Source organism: Ptiloglossa arizonensis, chromosome 6 (genome assembly GCF_051014685.1).
Source record: "Ptiloglossa arizonensis isolate GNS036 chromosome 6, iyPtiAriz1_principal, whole genome shotgun sequence".
Taxonomy (NCBI): Eukaryota; Metazoa; Arthropoda; class Insecta; order Hymenoptera; family Colletidae; genus Ptiloglossa; species Ptiloglossa arizonensis.
Window position 1 is genome coordinate 7,423,986 of NC_135053.1, and position 16,831 is coordinate 7,440,816.

Here is a 16,831-nt window from a genome sequence, read left to right on the forward strand (position 1 = left end):
TTAAAAAACGCACATGCAGTTTTGAAGATTTGGAAAACTATCTTCAAACATGGTTTTTCAAACAGCAGACAATGAGAAATTTACTCACGGATTTTTTATTACAGGAGGAAGCATTGGAAATAGAAAATGAAATTGGAACATAATCTTCATTCAATGCCAGTAAGAATTGATTATTGAAATTTAAAGATCATGACAATATAAAATTAGTTATGTCATATGCTGTTTCGATTGTTTGCAGTCTATCACATTTCCCATTGTAAAGAACAGAAGAACTGCAAAATAGTGGACTGTTTCATTATAAGTTGTTACAACCTATAAGGAAACAATACTGTACTTTTAATTTATGTAATTAAGAAACATTCTTTAAAATGTAACACATGAGATATACTACATATTTGTATGTTATTCATATTTTTACATATTAATTTTTGATTTTATAATAATTTGGCATAATACCACAAATTTGTTCTAAAGTAGGATGAATAGTTTATTAATTACTGATGGTTTTTCATTACCATATATCTACATAAATATTCAAAGATTTATGGAAAGTACAAATATGTAGCAACACGGTCCTGATTAAATATTGGAAAACAAAAGTTCTAAGGACATAATGAAGGAGAGAATGTATTTAGTAGAATAGATCAAAGTTTGAATGTTCTGTCAGTCAGCACGTAAATATTCTTTCATGAAATATCTGTTTTAAGTAATACATAATTTACTTTTTATTGGAAATGCAATGATTGTATATGGGCTGTATTTGAGTCATGATTGAATGTAACAGTTTATTAACTAACATAAAATAAATTTAAAATATTTAAGAAGTAAAATTCTTGTATATTCATTATTATTAGTGTCACATAACTAATGACAAGTTCATTTGAGAAAAATCTCTGTATTGCTCCATGATTGAGATGTTTGCAAGATGCCAATTGATGATAAATGGTATTATCAATATACAGTAGTTGTCCAAGTGACTGGATAATGGAATTTTTAGATAACAGAACAATCACTTTCTTTTGCATTAAACTTCATATATTTAAATAGAAATAATCAAAATTAACTTTTTCATTGTTACTATTGTCTTTATTGCATCAAAACCATTACATTACATCATCGCTGTCACAATCACATTTTTGTATTCTACTCAATGTAGTTACAGCTTCTTCAATATTTGCTTCTACTGTTCTTTCTTGTTCACTAATTTCTCCAATTTTATGCATTAAAAGTTTTCTCCACTTTCTTTTTAATGTTGCTTCACTCATTTGTCATCATGTAAAAGCAGTCTTTTAAATTTAGTTTTTTATGTTGTTCTATCACACACTCTTCATTCAATCAAAACATAAACAGAAGTTTTTTAAGCAAATTAATCTAATACATCTAGTGGCTGTATATGTGAAGTTACATTAGGTGACAAAAACATAACTTTTATAAATTCATCCTTTTGGTTAAGAATGTCACATGTAGAATACTTGCCATTGTGATACTGTTCTCTGTCTGCATCAGACTAAATTGATATGATTACATCCGGCTGAACACAGGAAAGTATTTATGTACATCTAAATACATTGTAACATGTATATAAATATCATTATGAAACGCTGTACGAACAGAATGTCTGTATATTGGGGTATTTGGATAATGGGGGTACAGATATGAGAGTCCCTATTGTATCGCTATGCCTTTCGCCTCAAAGAGCAATACCCCAATAAAACATTGAATGATCAGTTCTTGAAATTGGCTTTCCTTTAATTAACCTCACACTCATTCTAGAAGAAAACGTTGGTCTTCCTCCTGCAGAAATGAAAGGACCAATCACATGTATATTTATATATTACACTCAAAAATATTCTCTTAGTTATATTGCACCCAAACTGGATGCTTTTTCTTAAGTGTCTAACCAGTTTCCTTGAAATTATTAACCTATATTTATCTGCATGGACAGATAGTATAAGATTATGATGTGCTAATTCAAATTTAGATGCATTCACTTCTAATAGCCTAAAAACTATCGTTATTTTTGTAACAGATTTTAAGAACACACGTTGTTGGAACTTTTATTTTCTCTGCATATTTTCAATAAAAGCGATTGTAAGTGAGATATTGAACCAAATCTTTCTGGTTTTAATATATAGCATAAAAGATATCTAATGTTTAGATTTAATTGTTTATGTGACCTAACCAATTTTATATTTTACTTATTTAAAGGTACAGAATATAATGCAAATTAATATGTATTAAAGTTTTAAAATAATATTAATATTTTCAAAGAATATTTCATATTTCAGAAAATGTGGGGTAATTCAGGTAAAGCAGTAAAGTGATATTTATTAACTTATTTATATTACGATAAACTACCAGTTGTAGATTTACTTTTATTGTTTATTCCCATAATATAGTCATTTATATGAAGTATAAGTAATATTAAGGTAATAATGTTAAAAAGTTTTCACATACCAAATTAGTTATATTACTTTGTATATAGTATCATTTGGATCAGCTGTTACTATTTCCAATTTGACTGGACATTGCAACCAATAACTTAAGAATTCTTCAGTATAACCCAATAAAAAGTATATTTTTCTAGCTATAATTTTTCGTTTAAGAATAAAAGCAATTCTAACTATGTTATGCTGTCGCTTAATAATTGTTTCACTTCCACATAGATTATGCCATGTTCCGCTTATGAATTTTCTTATAAACATATCATCTACAGCTGTCTCTGATGGTCTATTACCATCTTTTATATTTGCTACAATGAACAATATATTTATGATATAACATATACATATCTTATAATAAAATAAGAAAAAAAACTAGTGGAACTATAATTTACAAAGTTATACATATTTTATTTGTTTTCTCAATATTTTATGATATATTACTAAAAAGGAATGCTTGATTTTGTCAAAAATTATTAACACATATTAAAATGAAATTATTTTATGATTAACGTACACGTATTCCAAGAATTCCAAGATTTCCTAGCAGCAATAAAATGAGGCGGATTTGCCATTTCATATGTTAGGTATTGAAGTTGACCTGCTTTAATTCTATAACGTCCTGATTGTGATTTGTTACATACTGTACTAACATGTACATATCTTTTTGATATTGTATTTTGAACTACTACCTGGAAAGGAACAATATTTTTAATTTTTAACTTAAACTAAAGTTAAGGTTATGTTACAAATAGAATTCATTTATTAATGCACATTTACAGAACGCATATAAGACATCAAATTCATTATTTTTAGTTTTCACTATAATAAAAGAACAAAAATTCTGTTAAGTTGTCGGTAGTAATGAATACACGCAACAGTAAATATAAAAAGCACTTATTTTATTTTTCTAATAGACTTGATGACAGTAAAGGTATATTTTCACGTGGCAGTAACTATTATAACACTAGTAATTTTTCGATTATTTCTGTGCACTAACATGTTACGTAACATTCATTACTTTTAGAATAGTTGATAATAAATTAATTTTAATATTTGTTTGCATTATTCTTGAAATAATAAAATTCGTTGCCAAAAGATAAAAATTTTCAGAGTACCGTATGATAATAACAAAAGTTATGACAGTTTTGATGTGAAAATAAGACTTAGTAAGTCATGATTTTTACTGTCACGTGAAAACATACTTTAATTTGTGTGTCATACCGAAAAGTATGACGGCCGTTCAGCCAATAGAATAAAATGAAGTAGCGAACGAGTCTGAGGTAAATAAATATGATATTTCATGTATGAAAAAGTGTAAGAGATTAAACAAAACCACATGGCTTCGGAGAGAACCAAAATCTAACAGAGCTGTAGCATTTGTGCATCTCTCTTTATACAAATAACGACTTATATACATATATAAAAGGCAGTATACCATTTTACAGTTCTGTAATGTAAGCATAATTAAAAGAAAATACATTGAAATATGCAATAAATTATTGAAAGTAATAATATGTTTACAAAATATAAAATCACAATGCACAAATACATTTTTATAGAAAGAATAAATAATATAATCTTTTAATAAAATTACAACATCCATTGAATAATTCTTATATTATTTATAGTCCCAAAATAAGGTATTACGTGAAAATTGAAACCAATGGGGACTTCGGTTTGGTCTTAAATAATAGAGTTTTGCGAATCGTTTTCCGAGTTTAACCGAAAGTTCTTTATCTAGCATGGAAACTGTACACAGGATTAGATATTGTACATTTCTGAAGAAGAGAGCATACAACAGAAGTGTCAAAATGGTTTTCAATTCAAACAGGTCGACAAAATATCAACACGTTAAAATCGGAATAGAATAATATAAGCATACATGTTATTACAAAATTAATTTGCAACACACCACATCGCCTTAAAGCTATTATAGAAGCGAAAAGATAGTACACTCGTTATTAATTTGACTAAAATATATAATATTAAGTACAAATTTGGAAACGTTAATTTATTTTCCAATGACAATGTACAAAACATATATTTTGATTTAGTTTCATTTAAATATAAAGATAATGTTGCAGGCGTCATAAATCGAGGGTTCTATAAGGCACGTGCAAGATCTAAAGAGCTGCAATCAGTTAGTCACGGGTAGCGTGAAAATTCTTTTTTATATAAGTACGAGCAGTTATTAGCTGAATTCTCGCTAATAACGCGACTACCGGCAACACCGAGCGAGATAAAATACGATGTTGTCCATTATATTCGTACCATTCCTGGATCGCCTTCGTTTTATAAACCACGTAGGTTATCTCCGACCGTGTATCAAACGGTAAAAACGGAATTTGAAAGTCTGTTGAATCAAGGGCACATTCGTCTTCTTACACATGGTTTTTAAGAAGAATGACGAATGGCGTACTTGCGAACACTACAGGACACTTAATGCTCACATAATTCCGGACCGTTATCCGATACCTCGTATCGCGGATTTTTCAGGGATGCTGTATTTTTTGTATCTTCAACCATAGATTTAGTCCGGGCGTACCATCAAGTTTCAGTAAATTCAGCTGACATTCCAAAGACCGCAATAACAATTCCGTTCGGTCTTTTTGAATATATTGCCATGCCGTTCAGGCTGAGAAATGCGGCTCAGACATTCCAACGCTTCATCGACATGGTATTGCGAGACCTAGATTTTTGTAGCCTCAGTCGATGAAGCAGAACATAAAGAATATTCGAGGCAGCTTGTTTCTCATTTGGAACGATACAGTGCTAAAGAATTTAAGACAAGCAAAGGTTGGTTTGATAAGTTTAAAACAAAGAGAATGGATATTTATAGGCATGGTTATATTAGTCGACGGGCTTTGATCTTCGGTTTATTAATCGGAGGTCGGAACTGACGTGCGTGTGGCGCAGAAGGAGGTCCATAGTGGACTTGACGTTCGGATCTCCAGGCGTCACGCGTATGGTGTCCGGGTGGCACGTGGTAGTGAAAACGGAGACACTATCGGATCACCGATACATCCAGTTGTTCCCCTCCGCCCTCGATATCGCCACGACTACACCGCTGCATCATTACTCAGTAGAAGTGACGCCCTACCGTGCAGATGAACGCTTCGGCGACTTGGCAGGAACGTCCTGAACGCAGCCGCTCCCGCGGTAACCTGGCCACAACAGCAGGTCAAATTGTCCAGCTTAGAAGGTGTTCGGCCCCGATATTAATATACCGGAACACCCGAACACCCTGTCGCCTTCGAAACGCAAGCAAGAATAGCAGATCTGTACGAGTTCTAACGCCTCCCACACGGGGCTCTGCAGATCGCCATCAAACAGGCCAAGACTCAATGCTGGAAAAGGCCCTTCGAAACTCTCGAATAGAATCCATGGGGGCGTTCGTATAAGGTGGTTTTGAACAAATTCCGCCCATGGACGTCTCCAATCATACATGCGGGCGTCCGTATAAGGTGATTTTGAACAAATTCCACCCGTGGGCACCTCCAGGGTCGAGGGACTCGATCCCCAGCTGTTGAGAGACGTGGTGAACTTCCTCTTCCCCGTGGTAGGGGAGAGCGAGCCACGTTCCCCGACGAACCCGACCACATGGTCCGCCGAGCTGGGGGGTTACCATTGAGGAGCTGACCGTGACCGTCCAAAAAACACTGCCCCGAATCCTGACAGTGTGCCTGATTGAGTCTAGGTCTTGGCTGAGGACATCCTTGGAGACAGCCTCCTCCTTCTTATCTAAAGTAATGTTACAGAGGATTTCAAGAAAAAACTGCTTTTGGTGTATCATTCAAAAAATTAAAAAAAAGAAACAATGCACACAAAATCAGGCTTAATGTAATGTGGAGGTCATATCCTAAAGTCTGGGTAATTAGACAATTCTTCATTGATTGGTTTGAAGAAGTCTTTGTTCCAAGTGTAAAGAAATATTTAAAGGAGAAAAAAGTACTTCTCAAGGCCCTTCTGGTATTGGACAATGCACCTAGACAATCTCCAGGATTGAAACAAACTTTTAATGTTGTAAATAGTAGCATTAACCACTTCAATGAAGTATTAAAATACAGACAAACACAAATAACATTAGACCATTATTTTTCTAAAGAAAGGTGTGTTGATGGTAAGAAAACATAATCTACAACTAGTAGATTACAGTAAAATTCAAAATCAAGCAATTAATATTATAAAATATTTTTGTATGTACCTACTGATGTTTAAAACGATATGCCACAACTTGGAAGTTTGAAAAAATCTTCCATTCTAGTTCAAAACAAAGTCGCTTTAAATTGCTTTCTTGAATTCAGTCTAACATTGACTTTGGTTAGTTAATGTTATTCAGCATTACAGTTTAATGATTGAGATGTTGCAAACAACACTGATGGAAGTGCAAGCTATCTAAACTGTTATTTATCATACAGTTTTTTGATATTACAGCAAAGCTTCTCAAAAATATTGGTATTGAAATCATTGTCTGCAATGTTTATTTATGTAAGAAGTTACGTGCAATAGACAGAAAGAGAATAGTTTTGTGTGTTATTCACACGTGAGTCATGATTTTTTCTCTATGGTAATGATGTTCTCTAATGAACTTATGATTATTGCAAAAATGCAAGGATTACTTTATAGTGCTGTAACTTTGCAAAAGTTATTGCATACGATTCTTCTCTCCAATTAAAGATTCAAACTTTACAATGATGCAAATAGCATGCACCAAAAAAATTGTTACAACTCCATAGAGGACACTAAACTTTAAAATTTTTTTGTACCATGAACATGCCTTCACATTTCGAATATTACAGTAGTGAAAATACATGATATTAAAAATTAAAAAAGAGCATTATAAAGAAGAAACTTCAAGCTTTAATTTAAACAAAAAATCGTGATCCATATTTTAATAAAGTTACAGTTGTTTGAAACTTCTATCAATTGCATTGATTTTTGCTGTACTTATGAATTCCCAAAATGAGATAAAATAATGGTAAATAGGTTACCTATATAAAATTCATACATAACTAATAGTTCATACATAACTATTAGTATATTTCATATTAAAATAATTAATTTAGCTCAGTGTGGTTCAAGAAAGTAAATTTTAATTATGTATATCAAAATTAATTCTGAAAAAACAATAAATATATTTAATAAATAATAATTCGATCCTTAAATTCATTATTTTTTAAATATTTTACCTATCACAAAACTATTAACAGCATCATTATTACATAACGATTCATGTAACCTGTATAGATTACATGTATCAAAATTAATTTTAAGAACATAATGGAACAATGTATTTCTGCTATACAAATAAATAATAATTTAATATCTTTGAAATAATAACTTACTTTATATTTTATATATCATGACCTATTATCAGAGCATTATTATTTTATCGTGATTTATATAACACATTATTTATAAGTTAGATACTTCAAAAAGTTAAGTTTCAAGTCGTTCCGTGATGCAATCAACGATATAATTTCCCGTATTTACTCGATCTGGAGTATAACTTTCCTCTAAAATGGCCAGAACTATTAATTCATTTCTGGTTCAAAGGAAAGTCACCGGGTCTACGTCAATTAAAATACGTACTGAGAAAAAAGACTAGTTTTAGTTGGTGCAAAGTCAAACGCATTTCCTTAAAGTGATGGTGAATAATACCTCTGCGTGTTACATTTGGGGACAATTATTCGTGTCACAGAGAAGTTACCAGTCCTGTCTAACCTTTCTCTTTGATTAATATAATTATAAAATATAAATTTGGAAATAGTTTTTTAATCCAAGAATTCAACATATATTTATTATATATAATTTACTGCGTTTTAAAAATCCATTTCAATACATTTAACTAATATTTTATATGTTTACATTAGTTAAATAAGTGACAAAATGATATACAGAAATATATTATACACATGAAATAGATAGTAATGTAAAAAATATGTATATTAGAATATATAACATACGATATGTGAAAACCATTGATAACTATTAACATACTTCAAAATACAATGAATATATATCATACATTGGAATATTTTACAGTGTAATAAATATACAGCAAACATAATTATCTAATTTATTGTTTTTCGTACACTGCATATTATGTGTATTTTCAGCATTCAAATATATGATGAATATTACTTATATTTTTAAGCATTATAGAGTGAGATATTAAAGTGTTGTTATTTCAAATCAATTCATGTGACTTATTCCATATAGGTTAGAATTCTTGAAAAATGAAAATGTCGTGAAATCAAGCTATATACTACAAAGAAGAAAAGGTAGTCGAAGCTAGTGATTTTTCCTTCTCACGGCACGAATCATTGCTCCTATATTCCCACAGATGCACACTCAGCACTTACAGTAGAGTCGTAAAAAATGGCGAATGTCGTTTCATTTACAGACCCTCTATTTTTTAACATATTTAACGACCAATTCTTAAGGCGCGACAAAAACATTCTTCAACAATTTAGAAAACCTTTCATAACATCGTTGTACAATGAATGTAAGCCTTGTTATTCATTTTGAGTGACAAAATTGATTTTAAAATTTATATTAAATAAGTAATCCAACCTTCAATTTTGTTCTTAAATAAGAAAAACAATTTTTTAACTTTCTTACAGACGAATGTAACTATACTTTAAAACAAAATTTACATAATTTTTTAAATTTTGAAACAAATTTCTTTCCTAAATTTATAAGTAACATTAATGATGAGTGAAATCATTAATTTTATTTTATTTTATGACTAAATGATTCTTCGATATTTGCTTTAAATCACAAATTAAACATTAAACTTCTTTACAACGAATGAAAATTTCATTTAATTCTCAAATCAAAAGTATAGGATCGAGTTTTCAATATTGACGTCTGTAGTTCGTTTCCTTTGAACGATTTTCAACGAACGAAATGGTGCCGACGATGCCGCCTGATTCGCATAAAATTTCACTGAAGATCATCGAGGCGATAAAACAGCATCCAGTTTTATATAGTGCTGAAGTGAAAGGTTCCTCGTTTAAGCTTCAGGAGTTCCGGCAGAAAGTCTGGAAGAGGATTTCCGATGAACTTGGTCTTGATCGTATGAACTCATTTTCTTCTTTCACGTTTTTAAAATAATTTTATATACTTTTACTACTACAACATTTTTATACCAATAACATATTAACTAATTCTGACAGTTTGTCAGCACAAACTTAAACGTTTTTACGCGTTTTGTTTTTTTATTTTAATAATATTAGACATCTTTGAACAAATACTATAAATATTAAATAAAATTTGTTTTTTAAAACAGTAGTTAATAGTATGTTGTAACTAATATAAAATATTATTTCAAATATTGAAAGATTAATATGTTTTAGGATTTTTTTCATAGAATAACAACAATTTTAATTTTAGTGTTATAATTCTTATTTTAACATGTGTAAAAGGCAATGTATTAATAAGTTATGTTTTTTCTATCTTTCTTATCTTCATTTTAATACTATATATTTGATTATAAATTGATTTTAAAATTTAATTGTTATATAAATAAAACAATCATAATATAGTTGAAGTAATATCTATAGCTACATGGGTGAGGTTACGATGGAAAAACTTAAGGGACACCTATTGCCGCATACTTAAATACAAAAATAGAACAGAAAAAGGAGTTCGTAGAAAAAAATGGATTTTTGAAGATCATCTAAGTTTTTTAAAATTCCCGTAAGATTGCTTTATTATTTTTCAGCAATATAATACTTGACAACAATTTTGATATACCTATATATTACATTTATAATTAATTTTTGCAATATCAATATTAATATAAACATATTTATACATATTTTATTAAACATATTCTAAAAAAATTAAATGTCATGAATAATGTTGATTTAGGTATGAATCCGACTATCAGCCACAAAGTATAGAATTAACAGAAGAATATATTCAAGATATAAATGCTGGTGGAATTAGTTCCGAAGGTCTACTGGAGCAATTAGAAGATCGCAATGATGAAGATTATAGTGAATATTTAGAAGTTTTAGAAGAGACAACTGCAGATCCAGTTTTAGATTGTGATTCTGTAGAATTAAATGATAATGAAGATGGTGCAGTGAAAAGTTTAGAGATAGAAGAGACAATACAGCTTGATATTAATACGTACACACAACAAATTCAATCAAAATATAGAAAAATAAGACCAAAGAAAATGATAGTTGAACCATTAGAGGTGCCTACAACTTATAATATCATAAAAACTTCACCTTTTAAGAGTAGAACAGTTGACACACCAATTTTTGTTTCTACACCAGCAGCAAACAGTACTATTAAAAATTCTTCCAAAATAGAAGTAAGTTTAATCATAATTAATCATGTAATTTATTTACTAATGTAATTATAGTTAATGTTATTTTGTAACTCATTAATATAATTTCTTTTCAAATACACAGAATAATTATGACCAAGTTTACTTGGCACCAGAAGGGAAAAGTAGTATAGAACTATTTTTTGATAGCATGGCACAAACTGTTAAACGACTCCCTTCAAAAGCACAAGCTGATATTAAAATGAACATTTGTAAAATTGTAACAGAAGCAGAGCTCAGATATTCTGGACATAATACACCACAAAGTACTCAACAATTTATTGCACCACCTGGAATGATTCCTAAATTAGTTCTGATTCCATGTAATATGATTGATGCACAGAACAATAAGGGTTAACAATTTGCAATAATCTTTTTAAAAAAAATTTTGTAATATATTATGGAATAAAAATTAGATCAACTGAAAGAATGTAAGAATTATGACCAAGTTTGGGTGAATGAAGAGGTCAATAATTAAAACAAGAAAATGTTTTAATGAAGACAATTTTTCTATGTAGTGTTGGATTTCTTTTTTTTGTAATATAAACTGATAAAACTCAAATACTTATATACATAAATGTTGCCATTAAATTCTTAATTATTGTTAATCATAAATATACTTATTTTAACAAAATTATGTGTTAAGAATGTCCATTCATTTCCATTTAATCAATTCTCCTTAAATATGTAGTATTTTCATTGATGAATCAATTACATTTTGTTTTATACAGTTACAATCCTTCTTGATATGACTAAAACAATATTTTTGAAAGTATTAATATAAAATTCTAAAAGAATTAATAACATTCCTACTCTCGTACGACATGGAAAATTGCAGAAATGCTACATTTTATTAGTTTATTCTCGAAAGATATAATATATACAGTATGCAATGAAAAGATAGTACATCTTGTAATTTCAGTAAAAATTGTACATTTATATAGTTGAAAAATATGATTTCTGATGTAATATGCTAGTTGAAACTGTTTTTATTCATATTATAGTCTTGTTTACATGTAGTAATAGATGTAATAGTGAAACACAAACAATTAAGATATTTAAATAAGAGAATTATTCAGTATCAAAAATTGCTTCTATTGTGCATCGAAGTTACAATAGTCTACTGAAGGATCTAAAAAAATGTGGAAAGAAGAAGAATACAGGTAGGCCAAGAGCAATAACAATTTCTGAAAAATGTGCAATTTTGAGAACTTCTAATTCTACTTCTACAGTAAAATAGATCGCTGCTGAAGCTGATATAAATACTAATATAAGAAATGTGCAACATTGTATTCAATGACATAAGCTTTTAAAACAAAGAAAATTAATTAAAAACCCATTATTAACTAAAGAGTATAAAAAGAAATGGTGGAAAGCTATTTTTACCGACGAAAAACGTTTCAACTTGGATAGATCAGATACAACAAGATATTATTTTCATGATCTTAAGAAAGAATAACAGATTTTAAAACGTAATCAAATGGGCAAAGGTGGGGCCATGCTGTGATCAGCAATTGGGGTATTATGGCAAATCAGAGATTGTATTTATAAATGGAACAGTTAAAAGTATACACAATTTATTAATTAACAAATAAACAAATTTGTATAACAATATAAGATTGATATTAATATAATTGAAAACTGTTGGGTACAATTGGACAGGGCTGTGTATGTCAAAGGAAAACAATTTCAAACTGTTAAAGAATTAAAGGAATGCATAATAAGGAATTGGAATACGATAATCCGAAAATATAGAAAAAAAACCTACACAAATCTATCCCAAAATGTTTACTCTACATCGTATGCAATAAAGGAGGAGATACAAAGAATTAGAAATAATATTAATAAAGAATATTATATGTTATATCAAGAATGTGCTATCTTTTGTCACACTAATTTTATGTTGTTTTGTAATATTATTAAATAAATCTTTTGTTATGTTTGTAAATGTACTAAAATAATTTATTACACCTAATAAACATTCTAAATATACGAAACATAGTAAAATATTTTTTTTGAATTAATAAAATAATACATTTTTAGGGTGTGTCATCATTTTGTTGCATACTGTATATTCAAATATAAATAAAACTAATTTATGTAAAAAATATACAGATCGTTAGTAGCTTGTTGATAAAATCTTTAGAGCGTTGCTGAAGTTTTAACTTAACCATCCTAAATGCAGACAAAATATGTATATATTGGCTATTGTCGTACGTGACCTATTGCAGGTGTTACCTGAAATCCTATTGTCGGAATTCCGTTATTCGAATGAGAGCCTTGTCATGACTTTCAATTTTCTTTCTTTTTAATTATATCTTTATTCATAACAATCTTAAGCTAAAAGATTTTTACATGTTTCGTATTGTCGGTTTGATAATGTAATGTTACATGTTATTTCGTTTTATTGTTGAGCGTTTTTCGTCATGTATACCTCATGACCAGCATCCAAGATTGCAATGACGGAGCGATATTGGTGGTGTTGATTGTATCGTACGAGGTCGATCGTCTAGTGGATGTCTTATGATAACTCTCCTATTTTCAGGAAATTCTTCAAAGCACTCCGATATAGTAGAAGTGCTCTACAGTGCTCCATAAAATGAATCCCTAAGTCCAAATGTGAATCGCCGATTTTAATGAAACTTACATATAATACAGTGTTCTTAGAAAAATATTTGAGACGTATTTTCTTTATCTACTACTATCCATATCTAGAGAGTGATATCAGCCCTCAAAGTTAAGGGAGAAAAACACATTTCCTTCGATATTACGAAAATAATGAGACCTAGAAAAAAGTTGTTTATACAAATATTGCGTATTTTTGAATAATGAATTTAAGCTTCCAAACAGTTTTACAAAATATCAATTTATTTAAACAATAGGTAAAAAAATGTTCATTTTTTATACTTTTTTTTTTAGCATTGTCCATATCTATTTGTAATTAAATAAAAACTGTTTATATTTGCATAATCTAACAAAATTAAACTAGACAAAATCTATTTGTGTTTTCATAAGTATATTACAAACAAGCAAAGCAAAACAAAAGCAAAGTTACTAACGAAATACGAAATAGCAATAGACTGTTTTTTTTTTCAACGAATTTATGATCCTACTTCAAAATTATTTTAAGTGGAAAATTCGCATTTAAAATAAATAGAATTTATCATATTTGCAATTACTTCTTCATTTTTTTTAATTTTCGCAAATGCATCATTAATCTTTAAACTAACTTTTCGCGCATGTTACGTTGTTCGTGTAAATTTTTGCTTTTACAGGTTCACGGCATCTAGATATGAAATCCTGCAGCGAACTAAATATTATCAATTTCGGCAGAAGTAAACATTACGATTTACGTAAACACAAATAGATATCGACATGTTTCGTCGATAAAACATCAGTTCGTTATCGTTCTGTAATTTTGTTATAACTTCTTAATAAATCATTTAAAAGGCTATGTTCATACGTATAACAATTTTTTCTCAGTTCTGCTTGTAGAAAATGTTAGAATAGTTTTACAGAAAAAAATTGATACACTGAATGCGGTACACTAAAATAATAATTCAATGTATATATGTATATTGTAAACGTGCAAACGGTGTTTCATGAGCGTATTTATGTCGTCGATACTATGTTTACACTCAAGAAATTGAAGGATGACAAATTGGAGATCCTTGATTAGGGTTGTGTGCGCACAAAAGCGTAACGTGTTTTCTCATAGTTTTCTTACTTTTCAAAAAGGTGACAGGTTAACCATTTGAAAAATGCAAATTGTTATAATGAATAAGATTGTACAAAATTAACTATCTAGGATGGAACTCTCTACGTTATATACATTTCAAATCACGATTTATTGACCAAAGATCATGACCGTGTAGAAAATGAGGTATCAAAGAGCAGTATTACTAATTACAAATGTTTAACCGAGCGATAAAACAAATGAACCATTTATTTTATTACGCGAATTAATTAGAGTCATATGATATAAAATCCCTTACCGTGCGCGCGTATTCAGTAGCCTTCTGTACTTTTGAATACGAAATGAAGCGGTACGAAGATGTTATACCGTGTATTGGTAATCAGGACGAGGACCAGGTTAGTGATTCACGAGTTTCGGGTATTCCAAATCATTGATTCAAACCGCTGTACTAAATGGAACGCAATTGAGTTAGGTTTCTAAAAATATGATAATGCGAAATCGAGTTACGACCCCGAAAGCTTCGGATACTCGTTAAAGATTTCGAAAGATTCGTGATTACGTGTATCATTTAGTCTGAAGAAATTTTTAACCGAAGAAAATGAAGTTTGTAATCGGTTTATTCGGAGAGAACATTCTTAACGAGAGTGCTAAAAGATCAATTTGAGCTTTTAATTTGAGTACTAAGAGAAAAGGGTAATAACTATACCTTTAATAGTATTGTCGCATACAATTAAACTCATAGTTCTCTCTTTGTACACGAAGATGTAGAGAAAATGATAGAAATATTATTTAGAAGTGAAGAAGAAACGTACGCCCTATCAAAAAAAAAATATTTTTATTCGTAAAATACCAACAATTTCAATAAATATATTCAAAATTGTGTTTTATTACATCGAAAATTGGTTTACAGTGTATTAGTTATTTAAAATTTTCATGAAGGTATTAATTTTTGTATCGCAATCTCAAAATAAATTACAGAAAGCTGTATTCGAAATGTGAAACGATATTCAAAGCATACTGAATTTTGAATTTCTATTCCTAGAAACAAAGATTTGTTAAACCAGGCCTTTAAAAACCTCAAATCGAGATGATTTGAGTAGAAGTAATTGTGGAATCTTAACTCAATCAAATTTCTTACAAACAATCCTTGTAAAATGACTTTTTTGTCGCGAAACCAATTGTTTTAAGTGAACATTTTTTCATAGATATTACTACAACCATTTAATTATCTTCGACAATTTCGTGGAAACCAGGGTGAAGAGAAGTTATTCGATATTTTCAATCTATGGTTAAAAATACCAGAGGACAAACTTCGTGCTATCAAAGATATAATACACGTAACTTATATTTGCACCATCTTGTTAGTTTCTAAAATGCCATTTGTTTCCAATAAATGTTTATATTTTATTACAATTTAATTAATTTTACAGATCCGATGATATTCAAGACAATGCATTTTTTAGATGGGGTATACCTGCAGCTCATCATGTTTATGGAATAGCTGCTACATTAAATACTATAACTCATATTGCAAATATTGCCATTCAAAAAATGATTATTTATAATCATTTCGAGGTGAGCGACGTCACAAAAATTCTTTTTTTTCTTAATGTTTTGATTTTAAAATGATCGCATTTATAATTAGAGTCTACAAGTATATATAGAAAAGACAATAGAATTGCACAGAGGACAAGGTTTGGAAATTTATTGGAGGGACAATAATATTTGTCCATCTGAATCTGAGTTTAAGCAGATGACCATTCAAAGTAAGCCGGTATTAATTGACACGTTCTTGGCATTATTAGAAACATAACATTTATAAATACTGTACGTGTTGTAGAAACAGGGGGAATGTTCAAGCTAATTGTCGGCTTAATGCAACAATTTTCTGAATATAAAGAAGATTTTACATTCTTACTGGAAACCCTAGCCATTTATATTCAAATTCGAAATGATTATTTTAATTTACAGTACGAAAAGGTAAATGTATTTCATTGAACATATTAATGTTATATTTTATAATAATCAATTTTGTAGAACACTTTGAAGAAAATTTACGCCGATGATCTGACAATAGGAAATTTCAGTTTTCCTATTGTGCATGCTATACAAAGTCATCCAGAAGATACGCAAATAATGAGTATCCTTTATTAAGGTTTAGATAATATAATTTCAATATCATATTCTAATGAACAAATGCTATGTTATTCCTTAATGATAGCAAATAAAGGAATTCTACTACAACGGCCTACGGACCATGACATGAAACGATATTGTGTTGAACTAATAGAAAAGTTTGGATCGTTTGCTTACACAAGAACTGGACACAAAACTAAGGGATGA

The 16,831-nt window shown here is 29.5% G+C and overlaps 3 protein-coding genes across 7 annotated transcripts; 2 read left to right on the forward strand and 1 right to left on the reverse strand.

Moving 5' to 3' along the window:
* Nucleotides 1-1,064: 1,064 nt before the first annotated feature.
* Mrps24 (mitochondrial ribosomal protein S24) lies at nt 1,065-7,266 on the reverse strand. Of its 3 annotated transcripts, none has more exons than XM_076314226.1 (4): nt 4,716-7,266; nt 2,959-3,133; nt 2,458-2,752; nt 1,065-1,794 (listed from the first exon to the last, which is right to left on the reverse strand). In XM_076314226.1, the coding sequence occupies exons 1-3, from the start codon at nt 4,716-4,718 to the stop codon at nt 2,466-2,468; spliced, it is 465 nt and encodes a 154-aa protein (XP_076170341.1). In that variant the 5' UTR covers nt 4,719-7,266; the 3' UTR covers nt 1,065-1,794; nt 2,458-2,465. The 3 variants fall into 3 exon arrangements, with proteins under 3 accessions (XP_076170341.1, XP_076170339.1, XP_076170340.1); XM_076314224.1 differs by lacking the exon at nt 4,716-7,266 and adding an exon at nt 3,216-3,391; XM_076314225.1 differs by lacking the exon at nt 4,716-7,266 and adding an exon at nt 3,222-3,389.
* A 1,442-nt stretch (nt 7,267-8,708) lies between these two features.
* LOC143148187 (uncharacterized) lies at nt 8,709-11,430 on the forward strand. Of its 3 annotated transcripts, none has more exons than XM_076314223.1 (5): nt 8,709-8,728; nt 9,295-9,525; nt 10,013-10,148; nt 10,323-10,776; nt 10,877-11,430. In XM_076314223.1, the coding sequence occupies exons 2-5, from the start codon at nt 9,357-9,359 to the stop codon at nt 11,147-11,149; spliced, it is 1,032 nt and encodes a 343-aa protein (XP_076170338.1). In that variant the 5' UTR covers nt 8,709-8,728; nt 9,295-9,356; the 3' UTR covers nt 11,150-11,430. The 3 variants fall into 3 exon arrangements, with proteins under 3 accessions (XP_076170338.1, XP_076170336.1, XP_076170337.1); XM_076314221.1 differs by lacking the exon at nt 8,709-8,728 and adding an exon at nt 8,801-8,952 and having other exon boundaries at nt 9,290-9,525; XM_076314222.1 differs by lacking the exon at nt 8,709-8,728 and adding an exon at nt 8,803-8,952.
* Nucleotides 11,431-14,704: 3,274 nt separating this feature from the next.
* LOC143148370 (terpene synthase-like) lies at nt 14,705-16,831 on the forward strand. The gene is made up of 7 exons (XM_076314664.1): nt 14,705-14,883; nt 15,694-15,848; nt 15,919-16,063; nt 16,134-16,254; nt 16,329-16,468; nt 16,526-16,628; nt 16,719-16,831. Exons 1-7 carry the CDS (start codon nt 14,830-14,832, stop codon nt 16,829-16,831), a joined length of 831 nt encoding a protein of 276 aa, XP_076170779.1. The 5' UTR covers nt 14,705-14,829.